Genomic DNA, 25,163 nt, shown 5'->3' on the forward strand with positions numbered 1-25,163 from the left:
GTGCAATCCAAGCCTCAAGCTTCTTGCATTTGTATCTGCACACACTCACAACTTGGGATAAGCATTTCTAGGGATAAGCATTTATTTTTATCCTTGTTGTCATATTTTATTTACATCTTATTTTCTTATTCTATTTTTACAAGTCTTGGGACTAATTGGGTTATCTGGAATCTTGGGTATCGAATTTCCTGTCATATGTGTAAATGTGTGTTGCTATGACAATTAAATTCCTGGAATCCTTCAATATTGTTGTTCATGATATGGCTCAAAACTGACAGCTGTGCTGAATGACAGGATTATTTTACATAAATGGCTCTTGATTTTGGCATTAAATGTACAAAAATTATCAAGCGGGCCAGTTGTATTTATATTTAAAAAAAAAAAGAAAAAAAGAAACTGCAATGACATTTGTTTAAAACCGTTCGTAGTAGGTGTTGGAATAGTCAGGACAGCGCATGACATGCTGCTCCCGTCTCTCTCAAACAGGGTTACTAGACCCTGATCTACTGACATTAACTTTCATTTGTTATTTACTAGTGGCAGAGGACTTGTCTTGGAGGGTACCGAGGGTCAACACTTCTAATCTCACTGCGGATTAAAAAAAAAAAAAAAAAAAAAAGTTCAGAAATTCATCTTTGTTGATGTGCAATTTAACAAAGCACCGTACATCTCCAAACGCAACTCAATTGAGAAAAGCAAAACTGCAAAATAAATAATTTTTACTATGTAATAAATTTGACACATGGGTGTGTCACAATGTATTACTTTTCCCACTGTTACATATCCTTCACTCACTCTGGATAAACTGTATAATTATGAAATATTTGCAGCTACTGAAGACTTGGAGTAACCTTACTAGAACCCTCTATATTTACTCGTAATTCCTGATACGTTTTCCTGTCAGTTACATGCTCTGCCTTGTGTGTGCTTTCCAAACAGAGACAGTTAGGCAGGCTGGGGCAAAAAAAAATAAAAATAAAAACAATTATAATCATTTTGCAGTAGAAAAGCAAACATTTTTTTGTCATCAGCTTAGATATATATTTCCAAAAATCTTCATTGTAATAGTTTCCACATATATACAGTTTCCATGTATGCAGTGGATATTAAAAGCCTACCATTAATGTGACCTATAACCTGTACATCTCAATTGAAAAAAATATTTGAAAGCTGTTAGCATGGGGGAAGTAAAACATTTTGAAAAAGACTTCAAGAACATCTGAACTTTACGTAGGGTTAATCGGAGACATTTTAAATGGCACTTCTATTTAACATGAGTTTGAATGTGACTGGTTAATTCTGAACATAGCCTCATCCCAGTTCTCAGGGGGTGTGCACACTTGTGCAACTGCATTATCTCATTTGTTTAGTTTTACTTCCCCTCCAAAAGATGTTTTGTCCAATTGCATTGTACAGGCCATAGGTCACATTTATCGTGGGACAGGTTTTGGAAGGATTGATCTTAGTGTAATATTTTAGATCACAAAAACTGGCATTTGAACAGGGGTGTGTAGACTTTTATATCCACTGTAGATACTGTGAACAGCTCATTGGGAGAACTTGACAGTGCAGCCTGTAACCTCATATTTCTGCCCCATCACTTTGCCCAGCCTCATTTTTAATATTTGACACTTGGGGGCCTTTTCTGGGCTTGCGGAATCAGCAACAGTGTCAACCGTCTCACTGACTGGGAACCGTGGCTTCGGGTGATTGAGCACGACCACGGGCTGGTCCGGGCCCGGCCACGTCACCAGCTGTTCCGCCTTGAGTGGCATCAGGCGAATGGTGGTGCCCTTTCTTGGCTCTCGCGCGGGTATCGGCGCGTCACATTGAGTAGCTAGGGGTTCAGGTCCCTTCCTGCTGTTCATCCACATGCCACGTTCGTCCACTCTCATCAACGGAACTGTCAAGAATTTGGAGATGTCATACTGCTGATTTGTACCAGCAGAAATGGCCGACGCATCAGACGCATTTTTAGAAACAGGCTTGACATCTTTCGATCTCAAGTCCAGAGCGTGGCTGCAGTTGTCCGTCTGCGTCGAGCTGGTTTTCTCCACCTTGACATCATCCTTTAAGTCATTCAGCACTGGGATAGGCAGCTGTTGGTGAATAACTTTTGTATTACCTTCTAATTTCACAGAATTACACGTCCGGTTTATCTGCAACCGATCTTTGCAATCGACATTTAGTGTCAACTTCTCAGTGGTGTTGCTTTTGTCCATCACGATGCCCCGCAGTGCCATAACCAGCGGCTGCATGGCGCCCTGAGCGACTCCTGGCTGTTCGCTCAGGGAAAAAACAGAGGAGATGACTGGAAAGCCCTCAGGCTTTGGTGTGTCTCTCTCAGACGCCTGCTTACTGGGCAAACCCTGAGGCCAAGCTGGAATGTTTGACTTGGAGCTGGATGACACCACGGGCATTTTGGCTGATGTGGACACGTTGACTGTCCTCTGCACAGTTGCAGGACCTGCGAAAGACGAACGAGGAGTATCTCTTTCCTTGCAAAGATGAACTGTTGAAGGTAACACTCTGACAGGTGCACCTGAAGGAACCTTCAAGGAATTGGGTTTGTGACTTTGCTGGTTGACACCTGCTGGAGTGTTCCTGACCTTTGGAGAGTCTTTGACTTTGGAGCCAATGTTATCATTGAAGCAAAGCGCACCGGCTTCACGTTTAACAGCAGCAAGCGTGTCTTGGAGAGAACTTTCTGTCCTGGCTGCATTTGCAAGGGGAATACGCTTGCAATGTTCTGGAATACTTTTCAGTCTTTCATCTGTTGCCGTTTGCTGATATCGACGTGATCCCGTTATTACCGGCTGCAGGAGGCAGGTCAACATGCTGGTCTCACCGGTGGAGGGAACAGTGGCTGCTTTCGCACATCCGTGGACAGGATCAATTCGCCTCGGTGGAATTTCATTCCTCTCTCTCACGGGATTGCAGACCGTTTTCGAAACCTTGGTCGGACTGTCTAAGTTAATGACTTCCTGTGACATCCTCTTCAGTGTTCCTTTCTCTTTGCTCATTTGATTTGAGACAAGGATTTTGGACGTGCTGACTGTTTTAACAGCAGTGCATTGCTGATCCGCCATCTTTGTTTCCAACTGCTTTCTGTTCACCACGCACATTCCCATATTTGTCAACTTTACTGCATTTTGGGGATTTAATTTGGACGCCAAAGTCTTGCCCACTGTGACATTTTGTTGTACTGTTGTTCTTGTATCTTTCATTCCGGCCTCATTTTCTTGTTGTGACACCAGCCTCAGCTTTAGCTCCTTGGACCCATTGACAGTTTTCACTTCCACAAGTTCAACGAGGCAGCCAGCAGGTATACTTACTTCTTCTGGGAGCGATACTGTTAAAGCCCTGTTGTGATTAAAAATGCCATCTTGAACACCATTTGAAGCAATTGGAAGCATTGTGCTCATTGTTCTAGCTTTCTGCCCGTCTTTAACAAGACTGACGGCGGGCGTGTTGAGGGATGGCACATTCACTTGAACCTGTGGCCGCATTGAGGGCTCAGCACATTGCACACTTGGTAAGGCATTACAGACCTGGGGATCTTTGCTTACGCCAACCTTTTTAGGTCCTTGACTAATGTTTTTATTATGCACGCGCTCAATGTGCTTCAAAAGGCCAATCCTCCGTATGTAGCCCTGTCCACAGTGAGGGCATGAGAAAGTCGACCTGAGGTGTTCTTCCAGGTGAGCGTTTAGCTCCGCCTTGCTGTATACGGCCTTTTGGCAGTAAAAACAGCACAGTTTGGACCCCATGTGGTCAAGCATATGCTTCTTCAACAAGTCCATGTCCGACGTGGCAAATCCACACTTGCTGCAATACATCGCGTCGGAAGATTTCGGCGTGCATACCAAGGCACTGTGTGGTTGTACGGTGTGCACCATGGATGGAAAGCTCTGATAGTTGACAGGCTTCATGATGAATGGTCACCTGGGGCAAGCATCACCAGCAGCTCCACCCACTTGCACAGCCTCACACGAGCGTCCACATGTGTCTCCACTGTTTACTGTATAGCAAGGGAAATGTCCCCCACAAGATCAGAAAGAGAAAGTTGTTATGAGGGTTCATGATGACAGACGCCCCCACCCCAACAAACATACATTGCTCGTTGAAGAGCCAATTACTCGACAGCGATTACAAACACACGAAAACACGTCTAAACATCGTAGACGGCTTTACGCATTTTCTGAGGAATTACATTCATCGATCGTCTGCAATTTTTGTCCAGGGGTAGCGAGACGTTTACTCCAATTACGAAGTACAGGCCCCAAACACCAAGGTTGCGATGGTGAAGGGGCCAGCCCCCGAAGACGCAACCCCGTCGTCGAACGATTTATTCCCGAGGTAGATACATGCCATTTACGTACCTTAGAGCTGTGTTTGGTAAACGCGTTCGAGGGAAATACTCAAGAACATTTTCTGAAGTGGATGGTTGCATTAAAGGTTCTCATCTGTGCGAGTTGAGTAGACGTTAGCTTCGTGTTAGCTTGCCGAAGCAATTCCAGAAACGAACACCTACTTTCAAAATACGACGACATATTTGTTTATTTATTCGAAACAAAACGTATTGGAACGCGTATGTGCATCTGCTTTGCCATTGCTACACACTAAATTAACACAGCAAAGTGAGTACAACATTAATTGCGGTGTGATTTACAGAGCGTTTGATGGGATTGGTAAAGTAGTGTTTAATTTCGAAAGTCAAAACCGGATGCCTCTCTTGCTATCGCTACCATATGACAGCTGTGTGACTAAGCGCAGCGTCGGTGCTATTCTTTCGGAAAGTTTACGTAAATCTTGCGTACTATGGCATCTGATTTACGCTGGATTTTTACAACGTTTCAAAAAGTCACGTAGACGACCTGATTGGTTGCACTCGTTCCTCGATCGGAAGACAACAACTTGACATGAACGCGTCAGATTCAGCACAGTGAGCGCATGTTTCCTTCAAACACAGGATGACACATACATTCATTATTTCAAGTTAGAAGACCGGAACTACACAAAATGGCGCTGAAATGATGGAAATATGCGGTTTCTTCCAAATGTGCCCACTTTCACACTGCGGTCAAGGTAATATGTTAGATATGATTTTCTTCTTTAAAATAGTTATAAACTCGCATTCAGGCATTTGAATGTTGAATATTTCAAGCCAAGGTGTTTTCACCTGTTGTTGTGAAGTGAGCGCCACTGTGACCATTGCAGGGACGCCATTGTTGCGATTCATAATGACACAGCAGCCACTGCCTTTCGCTTGGCCCTCCCTCCCTCTCTCTCTCTCTCTCTCTCGTTTGTCACACCCCACCGCTTGTCTGCTTCCTGGTTATGGCGATAATAACCCGCCTAACTGGCACACTAACACCCTCGCTTTTCTTCTCTTCATTCATCGCTAGGCATTTCTCGTCTTTCGGCGTAGTCCGTCGCGGAATGGCAGCAGCAACAAGCGAGGTGACCCGGTTCGACTTCCTGGTGGTCGGCGGAGGTTCGGGAGGTCTGGCGGGGGCTCGGAGGGCAGCGGAGCTGGGCGCAAAAGCCGCCGTGATCGAGAGTCACAAACTCGGAGGTACCTGCGTGAGTAACAATTGCAATCACCTGACACCCCACGCGTGACGGCCACCACCGGCGTGGACGCGAAGCCTCCGGAAGCCTTCCTGGTAGATCCTGAAGTAAAGTATGTTAATGATACCAGTTTGAATATTACATACGATTGGAGTCTGGTTAGCGAACAAGTGCTGATGTAGTCTTTTTCTAGTGTCTATTTTTTGCAATAAAGATAGATAGCTGGGTACTTACTTTATTCATCCCGTGAGGGAAATTAACTATTATAAAGTGTGTTGTGATTACACAGAAGATAAGCTCATCAAGGACAACAAACGACAGACTATTTTATGTTCTATAAGATTATCCTATAAAATTGTCCTTTTCGTATGAGGTGTATTATGAGTAAATGTGTCCTGATAATAGGGTCCAAAATGGGTCGGGGCCAACAATCTTAAATGTTAAACCATGTTCAATATTTACGACCAAAGATCTTAGTGGTGGGAGGAAAGCTGACGTCCACCGAGTCATGGCTCCGTGAATTGTGACGTGAAACGGAATGTACCCAATCAAGAAGTGACCTGACTGGGGAAAAAGGAAGGGTCCGTAAATAAAAACAAGCATGTCCTCCCCGATGTTGTATTTTGTGGGTTCGCCCGACAGCAAGAAGTAATTTCCAAAGAAAATATTTTTATTGAAGACATCCCCATTCTACAACAGCTCTCTCTCTCTCTCTCTCTCTCTCTCTCTCTCTCTCTCTATATATATATATATATATATATATATATATATATATATATATATAATCTGGAACTCTGTAACAGATATTTTAAGGGGCCTTATTCTCCTGTTAGTGCTTAAGTCATTATTTTACGCGCCTGACTTGCACATTTACAAGTCACGCCGATTCTGCCATAATGACTTCTGACACACCGCTCACACGTACCCAGCCAATTTGCACATAACGACTCGAGAGGTGTGACTCATTGAAGTTTGCAGGTGAGTAGAATTCCCGGAAGGTGGAATTATTATTATTTTTTTTTTCTGAGACATGTGAAAGCCTTTGAAATCCACTCGAAGGCAATGTCACACGTGAAATTAACCCTCGCAGAGGAAACGGAAATTAGTGGTTGCCTGTGAGACGTCAGTACCGCTCATCTAAAAGGTTTAGGGGCATGTGTTTTTGTGTTCTCTAATCTCCATATTACATATTGTACAATATATTTAATTGAATCATAATACTGTGCTTATGAATGAACGCGTTTGGAAGGCCATCAACAAGGACATGAGTGAGGCATCTGCATACTAGCGCCAGACACGGGGGCGCGTCACTTATATGACGATGACATATATCAAATATAAACTGAATTATTCCATATCTAACACTGTATCACGCCATCAAGATGACTGCAGTTGTTTTAAGTGGCGCTTCAGACAAACTCCCAAGCCGCCATGCAGCATGCTTGAAATGACGTGCATGAAAATTTATTAATTAATGAATATGGCATGATATGTTGATGTTCCGCCCTCAATCAGCATAATATGGTCAGGACACATTACGGTGGTTGAGCAGTCGGCGATGGGTTAGGTGTCTGTCTGCATGCCGAGTCAGTCGCTGGGCCATCAGCAGCAGCCATTGGAGGCTCGCAGTTTGCGAGCAAATCAAAATGTGAAATAGGATGATTCATCTTCCCAGGGCGCTAGACTTATTACAGCCTCTGAAGCATGCAAGAGAAAGCCTGCTTAGGTCTTGAGCAAAATACTCACAAGGCCATATATGAGAGGGAATGCCGCCCACATTTTAGGGTTACTCTACCCAAATAGCGCACGTGGCCAGAAGAGGTGCAAGTGATAGACTTACAGTGGGTACGGAAAGTATTCAGACCCCCTTAAATTTTTCACTATTTGTTATATTGCAGCCATTTGCTAAAATCATTTAAGTTAATTTCCCCCTCAATGTACACACAGCACCCCATATTGACAGAAAAAAACAGAATTGTTGACATTTTTGCAGATTTATTAAAAAAGAAAAACAGACCTATCACACTGGATAAGTGGGGGTCTGAAAAAGTGTTCGCTGTAAGTGGACGGCAGAATGGGCGCAGAGTTGCGCGCCTTTTCTGACTTAAACACATGGGAGAATATAACCCATGCTAACAAGGGAAGTTGCACAGAGAAAATTTTGCTTGTTGTGACTTCCACCATGTTTACCATATATGCTGATTGCATTAAACCCAAAACATTTGGTCAGATAAATTTCCCAGTTTTTTACAAAAAAGGAATCATGCTTAATTTAAGTTTCGAACATTATTTTTTCATGTTTTTGTGATATAATTTAGTTTTTATTGTATTTTACAATATTGGATAATGGCAGTAGAGTTGAGTAGGGATTAGCTAGTCTGCATCACAGTGGAGGTGTCCTGAGTTTGAATTTCGGCTCAGGCCTTCCTGTTTGCATGTTCTCCCCATGCTTGGATGGATTTTCTCGCATACTCTTGCATGTTAGTTTCATTGAACACTAAGCGAAGTGAGGATACTCTGTACGGAAAATGGATGGATGGATGGATAATTTTATGTTGTCTTGGGTGGAGATGTTGCGAGATTGACGTTCTTAAAAGACGTGCTGTTGTAAAATGCAAGGTTGTGTTATGCGTCACCGTTCAGCTTTCTGCTCAGTCTGAAATGGTCCCACGCTTTCTGTATTTTGTCTTTTTATTCATTGCATTTGACTTATCTGACATCTTTTTTCTTTGTGTTTAACGGCGGTTTGCAAACTATAATAGTGCATTACTGCGTCTTCCTGTTCCTTGAATCAAATATTTCGAAAATACTTTGCTTCCGCCTCCTTCCCTAGCGTTGATGACATAAGCATGTTCCTCTTCACAAATAACTCATTCTTGCCATTGGCAGGCGGCTAAACTTTATATACCAAGAGTATCAAACTGGGAGTGCTGGCAGTGAATGAGTTAAATAAGCTTATCCCTGAGGCAGAGAAAATTCCACGATCGTTTTTTGTACTCAAATACTCGTTGCAGCCCAAACCGGTCATTGTAATAATTACCAATGCTGTTAATTTAGGACAACTTAACATAAACCTTACATTGGGTGGTGGTCTAATAAATCTGATAGGAATTATTATCGTAATAAAATGTTTGGATAATTTTTACGGGGTTCAAATCCCGGCCCGGCCTGTGTGGAGTTTGCATGTTCTCCCCGTGCCTCCATGGGTTTTCTCTAGGTACTCCGGTTTCCTCCCATATCCCAAAAACATGCAGGGTAGGTTAATTGGAGACTCTTAAATTGTCCATAGGTGTGAGTGTGAATGGTTGCTTGCCCTACGATGGGCTGGCAACCAGTTCAGGGGGTACCCTGCCTCTCGCCCGGAGATAGCTGGGCTATGCTCCAGCACGCCTGCGACCCTAGTGAGGATAAGTGGAATGGAAGATGAATGAATGTTTACTATTGTTAACTTAATCAAGAATGTGTTTTTATTTTTTTACAGGTCAATGTTGGCTGCGTCCCAAAGAAGGTAAACCTTTGCTTATGTCGAAACACCACTATGATCTCTACTAAAAATGATACCAAGTCAAACTCGTCTGAATCTGAAGGCTCCTTCCTCCTTCTTCCCAGGTCATGTGGAATGCGGCGGTCCATGCAGAGTTTCTTCACGACCACGCTGATTACGGCTTCGACATAAAAAAAGTTAATTTCAGTTGGGAGTAAGTGATTTGTGTGTCACCTTTTTGTGGGGAAACTTGTCACGGCCATAAGTGTAGGAAATGCAGAGTCATAGCAACGCGCATGTCAGCGCTTGTTGGCTCACTCAGCGAAGTCAAGGTTGTACGAATGAAACGTCAGGGTTGAGGGGGGGCGTATACAAAACAACGTAGAAAGGGATCACTGACATGCTGTATCATAGAGGCTGGACTGACCTCATGATGTGTGCCTAAATGTGTTCCATAAGTATTCTATGTCTCCATATTATTATCATTACCTTCTCACCGAGGGAGGTAAGTATTCCAAGGAAATAACATTGATTGAACGTGTATAACTTTTAATATACTAAACATTTTTATTTTGTTGTCACTACTCTATAGTCCTTTTTTGTTCTGAAATTGCTTTCTTGTGTCTAAGCCCTCTGATTTTTAGATGTTTGACTAAAATGACAATATATCTATTGCTAGAAGACAAGAAAATGTGATTTTAAAAAAGGCTTTTTGAGTTATTGTTAATATAGTGTTTTAAATTGGAAGTTCAATTTGTTTGGATTTGTAAACTATTTTCCCCATAAGAAATAAAGGAAATATAACTAATATGTCCCAGGGTCAAACTTCTGTAACAATATAAGCACCAAACCTACAGGAAAAAAGAGTAAACTTTATTTTCACCAGAAAAAAAATGTTTCTAGCATTCTGTTTCTTTAGTAATTAGCAGTTTGGGTGGTTGAAACCAAACCAACAAGGTTTTTAAAGGTCAATGTTGGAAATTCGCTGTGAGCAACGCTGACACACCTTAAGGAGCTTTTTTTCTTTCAATGGCGTTCCTCATTCATACAGTGAACTGTATCATTTTTATTTATTTGTTTTCCCCTGATTACAACACACTTTGTACTATCTACCGTGACACATACTTTTTTTTTTTTTTACCACATATACACATACTGTGTTCGAGTCAGGTGCCTAAACTTTTCTGACTTCCGAGGAGTTGCTCGCGGGTCGAATTCTGACTTTAGAGAGGTACCCACTGTGTCGTGTTAACCTGAGTTTTGTTTTGAAACTGGACCAAAAAAAATAATCAATTAAGGAGTGTAAATAGAATTTTCAAATGTTTCATTTTTTGTAATTTTCTGTTTTCAGAATACTGAAAAGAAAAAGGGATACCTATATCAGTCGGCTGAATCAAATTTATCGCAACAATCTTGATAAGGTAAGGACCAATCTGTTTACGTTTGAGTTTTTCCCAACATCAAGACAGTTTAAACTTGTTGAAATTCAAGTCTGCAAAATATATGTACTTTTTTTTTCCCTTGGATAGGCTAAAATCCAAACCATTGAAGGTCATGCCAGGTTCACCAGCGATCCTGAGCCAACGTTGGAGGTCAACGGCAGGAAGTATACTGCGCCTCACATCCTCATCGCCACTGGGGGGCAGCCTTCTGTGCTGACTGATGCTGAGGTTCCAGGTGGGACTTTGTAAGATACTTACATGGGTTTTAATTGGTAATCAGCTTGGTGTGTAGTGCATGAGTGACCTGTTTTACTCTCATCGTTATGATAACAGTAGCACAAATAACCTCAATTGTTAATATAATTTATTTGATCAGTGCAGGAGCAAGTCTGGGCATTACGAGCGATGGCTTTTTTGAACTTGAAAGCCTTCCAAAGTAAGCATTTAAGTCTGTGCTTTTATTTGACGTCATACTAAAAAATGTACATGGAAAATAAACTATTTTGCTCGGTCAACAGGCGTAGCATCGTCGTGGGTGCTGGTTATATTGCTGTGGAGATGGCGGGTATCCTCACCAACCTAGGCTCGAAAACCTCCCTCATTATACGACAGGGTGAGGTAAGAAGAAGAATGAAAAATATAAGCGCTTTTAAATTGTACAGGTATACCTAATAAGGTATGGGGTGAATGTACAATAATGGTACAGTACCTTGACTTAGGAGTGACCGACTTATTTTTTTGAGATACAAGCAGCCACTCGGCCATTTTTTGTCTTGAATTGTGAGAAGAAATGTAAGTTACAACCGCTAAATGATGGAAGCAAACTTCACAACCAGCTGATAGTGAACAATTCTTCAAGAAAGAGGTTAATTGGTTCACACTGTTTATTGCCATTCCCAGATGAGTTTTACACATGAAACCAAAGACCAAACTGTAACTTACGAAAGTCCGCCGGCTTAATATCAACACACAATGCAAAACACCATAGAAGGGCTAACGAAACTAGCATCACTGTTGTGGTATAATTCTTTAAGCAATGGCTATTTTAACACAAATGGTGCAGCAACGTATGTAGACAGAAAATACTCACAGACATATATTCTTTATCCTCTGTGAAAAACGACTAATATTAGTGTAGTAACTTAGTTGTGAAACTCCCCCCTGTTGGCCAAGGCATGCACACCAGAAGGAGCATAATGTTAATGGGCATTGAAATATGAAATCATGATGCGCAAACTCTTCAATTCTTTATTCTATTTAGTTCTTTTATTGCTATATGTTTTTATGAATCATCTTTTCCTTTCGGCTTGTCCCGTTAGGGGTCGCCACAGCGTGTCCTCCTTTTCTATGTAAGCCTATCTCCTGCAGCCTCCTCTCGAACACCAACTGCCCTCATGTCTTCCCTCACAAGATCCATCAACCTTCTCTTTGGTCTTCCTCTAGCTGTCTTGCCTGGCAGCTCCATCCTCATCACCCTTCTAACAATATACTCACTATCTCTCATCTGGACGTGTCAAAACCATCGCAGTCTGCAAAACATCGAACCTTGGCTGTCCGTCTGATGAGCTCATTTCTAATTTTATCCAACCTGATCACTCCTAAAGTGAATCTCAACATCTTCATTTCTGCCAACTCAAGCTCTGCTTTCTGTTGTCTCTTCAGTACCTGTCTCTAATCCGTACATCATGGCTGGCCTCACCACTGTTTTAGAAACTTTGCCCTTCATCCTCACAGAGACTCTTCTGTCACATAACACACCTGAGACCTTCCTCCACCCGTTCCAACTTGCTTGGACCTGTTTCTTCACTTCCTTACCATTGCTCTGGACTGTTGACTCCAAGTATTTAAAGTCCTCCAACCTCGCAATCTCTTGTCCCTGTAGCCTCACTCTTCCCCCTCCACCCCTCTCATTCATGCACATATATTCTGTCTTACTTCGGCTAATCTTGATTTCTCTCCCCTCTGGTGCATGCCTCCATCTTTCTAATTGTTCCTCCACCTGCTCCCTGCTTTCAATGCAGATCACAATGTCATCTGCAAACATCATGGTCCACGGGGATTCCAGTCTAACCTCATCTGTCGGCCTATCCATCACCACTGCAAACAGGAAAGGGCTCAAGGCTGATCCCTGATGCACTCCCACCTCCACCTTATACTCCTCTGTCACACCTACAGCACACCTCACCACTGTTCTGCTGCCCTCAGACATGTCCTGTATTATTCTAACATACTTCTGTCACTCCAGACCTCCGCATTCAGTACCAAAGTTCCTTTCTGGGTACTCTGTCATACGCTTTCTCTAGATCCACAAAGACACAATGTAGCTCCTTTTTAAAAATGGGCACCAGCACACTTTTCCTCCATTCCTCAGGCATCTTCTCACCTGTTAGAATTCTGTTGAACAAGCTGGTCAAAAACTCCACAGCCACCTCTCCTCGATGCTTCCATACCTCCACAGGAATGTCATCAGGACCAATTTCCTTTCCATTTTCCATCCTCTTAAATGCCTTTCTAACTTCCCCCCCTTACTAATCATTGTCACTTCCTGTTCCACCACACTTGCCTCTTCTCTCTCATTTTCCTCATTCATCAACTCCTCGAAGTATTTTTTTCCCCCACCTATCTAGCACACTACTGGCACCCGTCAACATATTTCCAGCTCTTTTTCTTAATCACCTTGACTGTAGTGGTCCAGTCTTCTGGGAGCTCCTCCTGTCCACCGAGAGCCTGTCTCACCTCTTCCCGAAAAGCCGCACAACACTCTTCCTTTTTCAGCTTCCACCGCATGGTTCTCTGCTCTGCCTTTTGTCTTCTTAATCTCCCTCCCTACCACCAAAGTCATCTTACACACCACCATCCTATGATGTCTAGCCACACTCTCCCCTACCACTACCTTATAGTCTGTAACCTCCTTCAGATTACATCGTCTGCATAAAATGTAATCCACCTACATGCTTCTACCTCCGCTCTTGCACCCTATGTTCACTACAGCCATTTCCATCCTTTTTGTAAAGTCAACCACCATCTGTCCCTCCAAGGTCCTTCCCTGGATGCCGCACTTACCCATTTCTTCTTCATCACCCCTGTTTCCTTCACCAATATGTCCATTACGATCTGCACCAATCACGACTCTCTCTCTGTCTGGGATGCTCAGAACTACTTCGTCGAGCTCCTTCCAGAATTTCTCTTGCACCTCTAGGTCACATCCTACCTGTGCGGCATAGCTGCTAATCACATTATACATCCATCCATCCATCCATTTTCAGAGCCGCTTCTCCTCACTGGGGTCGCGGGCGTGCCGGAGCCTTTCCCAGCTATCATTGGGCAGGAGGCGGGGTACACCCTGAACTGGTTGCCAGCCAATCGCAGGGCACATACAAACAAACAACCATTCGCACTCACATTCACACCTACGGGCAATTTCAAGTCTCCAATTAATGCATGTTTTTTGGATGTGGGAGGAAACCGGAGTGCCCGGAGAAAACCCACGCAGGCACGGGGAGAACATGCAAACTCCACACAGGTGGGGCCGGGGATTGAACCCCGCTCCTCAGAACTGTGAGGCATACGCTCTAACCAGTCGGTCACCGTGCCGTCCACATTATACATAACACCCTCAATTTCAAGTTTCAGCCTAATCACTCGATCTGATACTCTTCTCACCTCCAAGACATTCTTAGCTAACTCTTCTTTTAAAATAAGCCCTACTTCATTTCTCTTCCCATCTACACCATGGTAAAATAATTAAACCCTGTCCCTAAACTTCTAGCCTTGCTGCCTTTCCACCTGGTCTCCTGGAAACACAATATATCAACCTTTCTCCTAATCATCATGTCAACCAACTCCTGAGATTTTCCTGTCATAGTCCCAACATTCAAAGTCCCCACATTCAATTCGAGGCTCTGTGCTTTCCTCTTCTCTTTCTGCCTAAGAACCCGCTTTCCACCTCTCCTTCGTCTTCGACCCACAGTAGCTGAATTTCCACTGGCGCCCTGCAGGTTAACTGTGCCGGGGGCGGACGTTGTTAACCCAGGCCACAACCAATCCGGTATGGAATTCTTTCGATGAACGCTCATATTTTTTTGGGCAGAGTTTTAAGCCCGATGCCCTTCCTGATTTTTATCCGGGATTGGGACCGGCCTACAGTTTGCTTGTGCCCACCACAGTGTTGCATTGTATGTTTTTATGAAACACAATACTGTAAAGTTATTTTTCGTAATAGAAATACGTTATAAAAAGTATTGTTGGTGGTTTTTGTGAGGCTGAAATTGATTACATAATGGCATTTCCATTCATTTCATTGGAAAAAGATGAGTTGAGATACACATGTTTTCAGTTACGAGCATGGTCACGGAACACCAGCTCGTATGTTAAAGCACCACTTCACACTAATGTTATTTACTCTTTAGGTTTTGAGGAACTTTGACAGCTTCATAAGCACAAACTGCACCAAAGAGCTACAGAACTCTGGTGTGGACTTGTGGAAGAATTCTCAGGTGACGTCGGTGCACAAAACCGACACAGGGCTGGAGGTGACGCTCGTCACCAAAGACCCAGAGAAAAGAAATGGCGAGGAAAAGAGAAGCACCATTTCGGAGGTGGACTGTGTTCTTTGGGCCATCGGCAGGAAGCCCAACATCTCTGGACTAAATATCGGCGAGATGGTATGTGATTTTTAAATCCAAAGCCCAATTGCAATGAAGTTGGGACGTTGGGTAAAAAAAAAACGAATGCAATGATTTGCATATCCTTTTCAATATACATTCAATGCAATTTAATTGACAAAGACAAGATATTTAATGTTCAAACTGATAAAAAAAAAAAAAATTCTATTAACGTCTTGTGAATTTGATGTCTGCAATACGTATTTTTCCCCCAAAAAAAGCGAGGTACAGGGGCTGGTTTACCAATGTCTTACATCCTTTTAACAAATAGAGTTGGGCATCATTTGAATTGGAGCGATTCTGGTCTCGATTCCAGTTCCTCATTTCGATTTTATTCTCGATTTCGATTGTTTTAGGGGGCTGGGTCAAAAAAAATTGCATTATTTAAATAAAGGGTGTCCAAATTATAAACATCCATTTTCTGAGCACCCCGCAGCATAGACTAAAATGAACATTTGAGTCGGGGTTTGTTTATAACCAGTATCGATATCAAACCTATGAACTAAAAGGCATTGTGTGTGGAACTAACCCAATTGAGTGCATATTCATAAATTAATGTTTCAGCTAAAAGTTAAATATAGCATTGTTAAAATAGTTATTTGGGACTGTTTTATCACATCAAATCGTTTATACGTGCAAGTTTTAACTTTCCTTCCTTTTTTAAGCTTGTAGCCTTTTATTTCGAAGGGTACGCATTGGAACTCAGCATTTTGGCACGAAAAGTAACTTCACACGACACCGGTGAATTTTGAAAATGAAGGCAAGCCTAGAAGGCAAGAAAAGAGTAATGAATGGAACCAAATGCTATAAAACGCTGATTCCTTTAGCTACCCAGCGATGAGGCACAAGGTTAGTGTTAGTGATACTATGGGACAACTTATGTGAATTTTGTCCCAATTCATTGCGTTGTAAAGTTGCTAGTTTGACGTTTGGTGAAGTTTTAGCTTAAAGTTAAGCCTTTTTTTTTTTTTGTCATCAGCTCTTACGTTTGTTTGAAGACTAAAATAAACGCTAAAAAACATCACTATGAAAGTGCAACCAACCGTTCAACTTGTTAGCCACCTCAATGTTGGCATAGAAATATTTTATTTTTTCACTCACCAATTTTGACTTCACTGAAGTTCCGCGCGGTGTAGGCTGAGGCTCGGAGCGGGAGGGAGCACGTCACACTTCGTGAAAGCCTCTTTTGCACAATATAATCTTATTTCAAGTGCTGGACTGAGGCAAGTGGTCATTAATGTTAACAAAGCTAAGACACACTTTTGTTCGCTGCTGGGCACAAGCACTTCTTCGTTCTTCTTTGTTGGTTTTTGCCACTTTCTTCTTTTGGGTTGGTGGACTGTCGGCATCGAAACTGGGAACCGAAATTTTTAAATGTCAACGATTCCGGGAGCACCGGGATGTTAGTCCCGGTTCCAATCGGTTCTCGATGCCCAACCCTATTAACAACACAGGAAGCATTTTGAACTGACACGAGTTGTTGAAGCTTTGGAGATGGGTGGAATTATTTCCCATTCTTCCACCGTTTACAACGAAGCCACGCTGTTGTAACGCGCAGAATGTGGCTTGGCATTGTCTTGCTGAAATAAACAGAGATGTACCTGAAAAAGCAGGGGCGTCCATTAAAAAGACATTGCTTGAATGACAGCATATGTTTCTCCAAAACCTGTATGTACCGTTCAGCATTAATGGTGCCTTCACAGATGTGCAAATTACCTATGCCATGGGCACTAACACACCCCCATACCATCACAGATGCTGGTTATTGAATTTTGCGCTGGTAAAAATCCAGATGGTCCTTTTCCTCTTTGTTTCCAAAAACAATTTGAAATGGTGACTTATCAGACCACAGCACATGTTTCTATTTTGCATCAGTCCATCTCAGATGAGCTCAGGCCCAGGGAAGCCGGCCATGTTTCTGGGTGTTGTTTATACTGTAAATGGCTTTCAGTATTCTGTCAGTTGACTGTCTGTTGTTGTACTAGAGCGGCTCCAACTACCAGAGACAAATTCCTTGTGTGTTTTTGACATACCTGCCAAATAAAGATGATTCTGATTCTTTGCATGGTAGAGTTTTAACTTACATTTGTAGATGTAATGACGACAATGGGTTTCTGAGGTATTCCTGAGCCCACGTGGCAATAGCATTTACACAATGATGATAATTTTTAATGCAGTGCCGCCCGAGGGACCGAAGGTCATGGGTATTCATGCGTATGTTGTTTTTCGGCCTTACCGCTTACATGCAGAGTTTTCTCCAGATTGCCTGAATCTTTTGATGATATTATGGACCGTAGATGATGAAATTCAAAAAAAAATTTGAATTTGTACATTGGGAGAGGTTCTTAAACTGCTGGACTATTTGCTTACGCAGGTGTTCACAAAGTGGTGAAACTCACCCCATCCTTGCTTGTGAACTATTGAGCTTGTCAGAGATGCTCCTTTTCTACCCAATCATGATGCTCACCTGTTTCCAATTAACCTCTTCACCTGTGGAATGTTCCGAACAGGTGTTTTTTGAGAATTCAACTATCCCAGTCTTTTGTTTACCTTGTCCCAGCTTTTTTTATATACATATGTGCTGCACGCATCAAATTCTAAATGAGAGAATATTTGCACAAAAAAAACACAATCATGTTCATCAGTTTGAACATTAAATAATCTTTCTAGTGTATTCTATTGAATATAGGGGGGAAAATATTTGAAAATCATTATATTTTGTTTTTATTTACATTTGACACAACTTTACAACTTCATTGGGGTTTGTAATATTTAATGCCATTTGTTTTAGTCACACCTTCATTGCAGTTAAACAATTATTGTCCATGTCATTTAAGATGGGTTGTTGAGTGTTATTCAAATGATAGACTAACAGATGTTAAATTAGGATAAATGTTACTGGATGTCAAAGCAGTCCAGTGCTTTAATTCAGTGGAACCTTCAAGGTCAAACACTTATCTGTTCTGCCAGTCGCTCTCATTTTTTATCTCCATTGGAAATAATGGAAAAACAAATGGTAATCTTTAATGGCCATCATAAAATAATTGCCATGATAAAACCAGGCAATATTTTAAGTAACACTGTAGCATTCTCAGCTGTCATACAAGTGTAAAAATAATCATTGTTAAAAAAAAAAGTGAATTAAACAAATTAACTGACACAATTATTACGACACTGCGGAAATGTGTGTGCAATTATACAACTTTAGGGGCATATGGGGGTGATGGCTGAATTTTTTTTCTTAGGCCAAAAAATGTTGGGGGGTTTTTCCCCTTAAAATATTGCACCTGTATTTGTTAGGTATCTGGAGAGTGAGATGACTTACGGTGATTTATTCAACTAGGGTTATAGTGCTCAATTTAATTTCTCTATTGTTTGATTCTGTGACATTATCTCTCAGCTTTTAAATGCAATTTTTCAGGGAATGTTCAGTTGGAGTAGGTTGTAATGTTTATACACTGTGAATGGGAAAAGCTTGCACTAGCTCAACAGGAAAATCCGGTGTAATAGCGGATTAAAGGGGCAGCTGAGTGCGTGTTTAGTCAGGACACACTTCTATTTGTGGTTTATTATCAGCGGTAGCGATCTGCTTGGTTGTCCATTAACAGGAAGTATAGTACAGACATGTTTACCATGAACCCAGGACACTATAAAGAAAAATGTTGACTAAATCAGATGCAAAATACAAATGCAATAATAATTTTAAATGAATACCTTCAATCTGAAAGGACTGACTGACCATTAATTCAGCTCTCATTAGATTGCACAGGTTTATCGTCTTAGACAATCTATTGACTGCCTAATTCTTTTAAAACAGTTTGGCGTGTGTGTGTGTTAGGGTGTAGACACAGATAAACAAGGCCACATCATTGTGGATGAGTACCAAAACACCACTCGACCGGGAATCTACGCTGTTGGAGATGTTTGCGGCAGAGCTCTTCTAACACCTGGTAAGACGTGACTTATGCATCTAAAGACATTTGTGAAGAAGTGGAATGAACTTTAATTACACTGTTTACCTGGAACTCTGTGTTAGATACCTCAAGAGTACAGTGTTCCCCAACATATTTGCAATTCACTTTTCACAAATTCACTTATTTGTGGAAATAATTTGGTATCCTTTGTTATTCGTTGAAAAATTCACATATTTGGTGTTTTTTTGCTCAGGCCAAAGCCCTGTCTCATATAAAAGTATTGTTATGGTACGAGCTTGGGGCATCTACATGCAATTATAAAACATTTTAGGGGCATCAATTACTCGCAGAGTTTCGCTATTCAGGGCAGCGCTACTTTTTTAAAAAAAAATAACATTTTAGGATATGACAACAAATAAAATGGTCTGTATTAACTATAATTAAATATAAATATTGTGAGTATTGGAAGCACCCTATATATATATATATATATATATATATACACACACACACACACACACATACACACACACATCACCGCTGTATCAACTGCACAATTTTAGATTTACTTCTCTTTGTGAGGATCTGCGCTCGACTACTCATTGTGGAATGCAGATCCACTAAACTCCCCTCCCACATTCATTCAGGCCAAGCTTCTGAGACAGAAGCTACATGCGAAGCTTGCCATTACAACATGGTTGTTTTAAATGTACCTGAAATTGAAGCTCCTCCACCATCCCTCAGATCTGACTTTTGAAACTACTTTAATTTTCGTATTAAGTATGACCCTAATGGCAAGCGCCTCGCTGACATAGGTACAATGGTATGCACCTCAATTTTCGCATTGAGGTGCTGCGGGTCATGGCCCTGCTTGTGGTCCCAGTGGAACCGCCAAGCACACGTAACATCGGCGATGAGCTGTTCCGTGAGTACATCTTGTATTAATTAGGAAATGCGCCTACAATTATCTAATTAGTTTATGGATGTTTATGTTAAATGTATTAAGCGACGGAGCGATGTTAGGGATTATGTCACAACACAGAATGAACTAACTTCAAATTCAGAAATGGCCAAAAAAACTGAAAGATATTGTACTTAATATTTTCCTGGAGGATGCATTTGGGATTAGCCTTTAAAGTAGGTAATAGTGAAAAATGAAGTGAAACACGATGATTGTAGTGAATTATTTTCCAGAATGAGAGTGCTTAAAGAGAAGGATGCTATTCATGTGGCACAGCTCGAAGCAGGCATCCGGTGCGGGTGGAGGTGGGCCTGGCTCAAGTTGGAGGCCAAAACAAAAAAGCAAAGAAATTAGGCAAATTTAATTGTAATCTTAAATTTGTACATCAACATGTACTTGAGCGGTGTAAATAAATGTTTTTCTGCGTGAAGAAAATGTGTTAATTTTACCTTCTTGTACTCTTGAGACTCTTCGAGAGTGCTTAATTTATGTTAAGATCTCTGCGGAGGCCCGGGTTTCTATTTTGAAGAGGTAAAAAAACAACAGCAATTAATAATTATCGATATCGACTGATATGAAATACTTATATGGTGATTGTCTTTCAGCCATATCACCCAGCCTTACGTCAGATCTTAATTATTATCACGATTTTGTTTTTGTATCGTATTTAACCGTTTTTAAACTGCCAGTTTTTAAGCGACTTTACTGAAAACTAAAAAAGCTGTTAATGCCTTATGCTAACAAAGACCCTCCTCATGGTCAACATTTAAAACAAAATCCAACATGATATTATCATACTGTAATAAGCAAATAAGGCAAATTACATAATATAAAATAGAAACAAAAAACACTCAACAGTGCAACGAATGAACACCAGTGCACTAGTTTACAGTCTTGAATTTTTGGGGAGCCATACAAGATACAGAATAAACAAATTGACCCTCAGGGATAATAAAGATACCTTGGATTGTAAACCTTATTTTCCAGTGATGATGCTCCATACCCTGTTAACATTATTGCTACTTTCAAATGTGCATCATATTTTAATAACAGTACATATTACTTAGTTTTGCCAAATTACAAACCACCTGAATAATGACGCTGACACAATCGGTTGCTGCTTTGGTCTGGTGGCAGCACCGCTGGTTGTGGCTAAAATGCTAATGTTACGTGTGCTGGCAGCACTGAGTAACAAGGTGCTCTCATTTTTATGCTTTTCACATAATCACTTGCATGGTCCTTCTTCAAACAAAGAATCCGGTGTGTATACAAAAACTAAAACTACAATCAGTGCTTATACTGTCTTGATGGGGGCTCTCATGCATTTCACAGTTTGCACTTGCTTTTTTTAGTACCCACCCTGTAACTTTGCCCTGAGTCGTAATCATAGCGAAAGCCACTCTTAAAGCAGGCGGATTTCAGCGTGGCATAAAAGATGGTAAAAAGTGTGTTGCAATTCTTGATTCTTGGGGTCGTTTGACGAAAGCATGCAACTGACGTTATTAAGAACTGTTATAAATTTTGAAAAAAAAGTTGTCTTCTTTAAGAATTTTTTTTTTTGTGGGGTCAACTGTAGATTTTGTTTCTTCTCAGTTGCCATCGTCGCTGGCAGGAAGCTGGCACACAGACTGTTTGAGGGCAAGAAAGACTCCAAGTTGGACTACTCCAACATTCCCACGGTGGTGTTCAGCCATCCGCCCATCGGCACAGTGGGCCTCACAGAAGGTGAGTTGGGAACACCGTCCCGAGAGCCGCATCCTCTGTTAACTCACTCAAGACTGTTGACTCACTCTAGAGGAGGCTATAATAAGCAGAGGCAAGGAGAATGTGAAGATCTACACGACCTCCTTCACGCCGCTCTATCATGCCATCACCAGCCGCAAGAGTCTGTGCATCATGAAGATGGTGTGTGTGGGCAAAGAGGAGAAGGTAGGACGCGCCTGGTTTGGAAAGCGTCAAATTTAAACTGTACTTTAACAGACTTTGTGGTGGGGATAGGGACCGAGCCATTTCGCAAGGAGCAAAAATATGCTAATAATTGATGCCTCCCCTGAAAAGGTTTATAATAGCCCATAGATGCCACGAGATGGTGGCAAAGCACTACTTTTCTATTAGAATGGGCTATCGCTTAACCAAATGAAGCTCCTCACTTCAACATAGGCACCAAGATACCAACAGACGGCACCAAGGCAATACTTTAATATTAGACAGGGCTTTGGCCTTTGCACAGAAACAGCAAAAAGATGAGTTTTTCGACGAATAACAGAGGCTCGGTTAAAAAAAAAAAATAACAATCAAATATGAGTGGGAGTGGTGCAGCCAAAACCGAAGCACAGTTTATTGTCCTTTGTATAGTGACAAGGACAATGCACTTTACATATTGTCCCCACCTCAGTTAGTATTAACGGCACTTTTGAGTAGTGAAGTCGTGGTAGTGTTTTGGCTCTGACTGAATGGGATAATCATCTGTTTAAGATTGTGTGTAATTTGTGACTGCAAGTACACTCACCTGCCACAATTGCAGTAATCCAAAAAAATATATTTTTCAAAATAAATAATAATGTTCATTTTTGACTGACTTTGTTAGAGAATTTAATTTTACCTGAGGCTTTATTTTATTATTAAAACAACCATTCTGACTCTGGCTCTTTTATTTTGGATTGTATTCACAACTAAACTACATTGTCTCCGTAAGGATCTTATTTTTATATTCATATTTAATTTATTTTGTTTATTTACATCTTTGAAAGACTTTCTTCTTTGCTAAGACAAATTTAAGTTTGTATTGTAAAACAAAGCTGAACTTGGCTTTGTGCTTTTCAGAGCTGTTCCTAATATTTTGGTGACCTGATTTAGCCACAAAGCAAAAAATGAGTTTGCCACTTGCAAGCTACAAATACAATAATTAACATATTGTTAAATTAGATTGAAACTCTTAAAAGTGTTCATCAAAACTGAGATTTACCATTTTTTGTTATGGTAGAATTGCATAAGGTTTTGGAGTGTAATTTCCATATCAGTGTAGGTTTTAATTTAAACATGCTATTGTTTGGTTTCCAAAGGTGGTGGGTTTGCACATGCAGGGTCTGGGCTGTGATGAGATGCTGCAGGGCTTTGCTGTGGCCGTCAAGCTTGGTGCTACCAAAGCAGACTTTGATAAGACCGTCGCCATTCACCCCACATCCGCTGAGGAGCTTGTCACCATGCGTTAACGTGACACGACAGGGCCTCAAGTACACTTGCATACCAAAATTAAGTCCAGTTGATGAGTTGCTTGATAAAATGTCATTTTATCAGTAAGTGAGTAAAAAAATCATTTTTTACTCACTTAAGTGACCCTTGTTGTGCACAGCCTTTCTTTTTTCTGCCTTTTACCAAACTGCATCAGGAGCGAGTTGTAGTTTTCTAAAATAATACTGTGGGTGTTGACGACTGAGTGATTATGAGAATGGATTGTACTTTTAAGTGATTGCATGGAAAGTCCAAAGACCTCATTCTCATTGTATTATGTTTGATCCTAAGTCTCTCATATGTCAGAACACTGTTCCCTGCTAAGGTACCATTACAAGTCATAACGCATTTACTTTACTGTGATAAAGAATAAATAAACATGCATTCTGTGTTCATGTGTTTTTGGGATTAGCTGTCTTTTTATTGTATGTTTTTAACTCAAAGTGCAGTGTTGTTGTCCACTCCCTGATCCATTGTGTTTTAAGTTTCCATCAGTTGACCTACATACTGTAATTATGGAGTATAAAGAAACCAGAACCATTGTTCACACCTACATACATTATTTAAAACCAGGGATGGAGAACCTACAGCTTCCAGTTGATCCAAACAACCAAACAATTGTTATAAAATGCCCCAAAACATAAGAAGCATAGATCAGCACTGCGTGCACCTCGGCCCCCCTGCCTGCATGGATGACTTTTTCCTCCTCGCAACGCGTTGCAGCTGATGACTCTACGCCGTTGATTAAGCACTGAATTTCAACGGAGACAAAAGGGTGACCGCCCCCCCATGTGAGTGTCTCCCCGCTTTGGAGGAGGCACATCTCTGATTGAAAGCTGAAAGTTCTGGGGAGGCGGGATTTGGTGAGCATTTAGCGACATTCCCACAACGTCTGTAAGCTGAAAGAATGTCTCACTTCTTGACCATTTTGAAAACTGATTTCACACACTTGGTGATTTTTTTTTTTTTTTTTTTTTTTTTTTTTTTTTTAACTCCCCATTCATTGTCTGGCTTGTTAACAAGACTTTACTGTGTGTCAATGTGTCAAATTTACAAGACATTTTTTTGGTCTGTTTGGTTGCACTTTAAAATGCACTACTCATAAAAAGATATATTGGGATAGTTGGCTTGCAAGTGAAGTTTCAGGATGAATCAAAAATGGACTATAAATGAATTGAATTTGACCCTCTCTATTTAAACCTTTGAATGTCTAGCTGTTCAAGGTTTTAATACATTTTGCGCTACCTGCTGTTCTCTAATAATGGGTTGACACAACAGGTGTTTGATTCATGAATTGACCAATAAATGTGCAAGGACATCCACTTGTATGCCTTTCTATGACTCTTGCAGTCTCTTTGTTGCAACCTGCTGATGACACTCGAAGCTCAGTGGCCCCTCCCCTTTGAGAAAATCCTGTTGAAAGCCTCGCGATGGAAGGTAGTTGATCAAATGTTCGATATCCCCTTGTTCTCGTGATGCCGAAATTTGAACAGCATGACAAAAAGGACTTTTTTAATGAGGTCATGTGAATCTGAACCTGTGAAGGTTATAGATGCATTTCAGGTTCATCCTGAAATATGATCCAAAAGCCAAATGTCCCTAACTTTTTCATCAATCAAATAAAAAATATGATAATGAGCCAAACACAATGAATGATAATTAGCATTGACGTGCAACCCTGATCCTGTAATTAGAGTCATATTAAAACAAAATTAGTATTCAAATGCAATTTACCTTTAATTGTAAAGAAGCAATATTTTAGAAATATATGTATTTCAGGTGCTGAGTATCTGTAAGAGGGTTGGACCAAAACACAGCAATGTATATATGATATAGGCCTACTGTATACAGAAAAATTGAAATAAAATAGCTCATAAAAAGTACTGTATATGG

General features: G+C 41.1%; 2 protein-coding genes across 5 annotated transcripts; one reads left to right on the forward strand and one right to left on the reverse strand.

Annotated features, from left to right (window-relative positions):
• Positions 1-634: 634 nt before the first annotated feature.
• Positions 635-5,652, reverse strand: LOC133407293 (uncharacterized). 3 transcript variants are annotated; one of them, XM_061684976.1, is made up of 2 exons: positions 5,183-5,652; positions 635-4,021 (listed from the first exon to the last, which is right to left on the reverse strand). In XM_061684976.1, the coding sequence occupies exon 2, from the start codon at positions 3,930-3,932 to the stop codon at positions 1,548-1,550; it is 2,385 nt and encodes a 794-aa protein (XP_061540960.1). In that variant the 5' UTR covers positions 3,933-4,021; positions 5,183-5,652; the 3' UTR covers positions 635-1,547. The 3 variants fall into 3 exon arrangements, with proteins under 3 accessions (XP_061540960.1, XP_061540961.1, XP_061540959.1); XM_061684977.1 differs by lacking the exon at positions 5,183-5,652 and adding an exon at positions 4,878-5,077; XM_061684975.1 differs by lacking the exon at positions 5,183-5,652 and adding an exon at positions 4,383-4,768.
• gsr (glutathione reductase) lies at positions 4,845-23,663 on the forward strand. 2 transcript variants are annotated; one of them, XM_061684979.1, is made up of 13 exons: positions 4,845-5,088; positions 5,409-5,586; positions 9,056-9,082; positions 9,184-9,272; positions 10,410-10,479; positions 10,588-10,735; positions 10,882-10,936; positions 11,019-11,118; positions 14,910-15,164; positions 19,003-19,114; positions 21,633-21,764; positions 21,835-21,968; positions 23,102-23,663. In XM_061684979.1, the coding sequence occupies exons 1-13, from the start codon at positions 5,045-5,047 to the stop codon at positions 23,249-23,251; spliced, it is 1,494 nt and encodes a 497-aa protein (XP_061540963.1). In that variant the 5' UTR covers positions 4,845-5,044; the 3' UTR covers positions 23,252-23,663. The 2 variants fall into 2 exon arrangements, with proteins under 2 accessions (XP_061540963.1, XP_061540962.1); XM_061684978.1 differs by lacking the exon at positions 4,845-5,088 and having other exon boundaries at positions 5,308-5,586.
• Positions 23,664-25,163: the final 1,500 nt, after the last annotated feature.

Source organism: Phycodurus eques, chromosome 9, assembly GCF_024500275.1.
Source record: "Phycodurus eques isolate BA_2022a chromosome 9, UOR_Pequ_1.1, whole genome shotgun sequence".
NCBI classification, from domain to species: domain Eukaryota; kingdom Metazoa; phylum Chordata; class Actinopteri; order Syngnathiformes; family Syngnathidae; genus Phycodurus; species Phycodurus eques.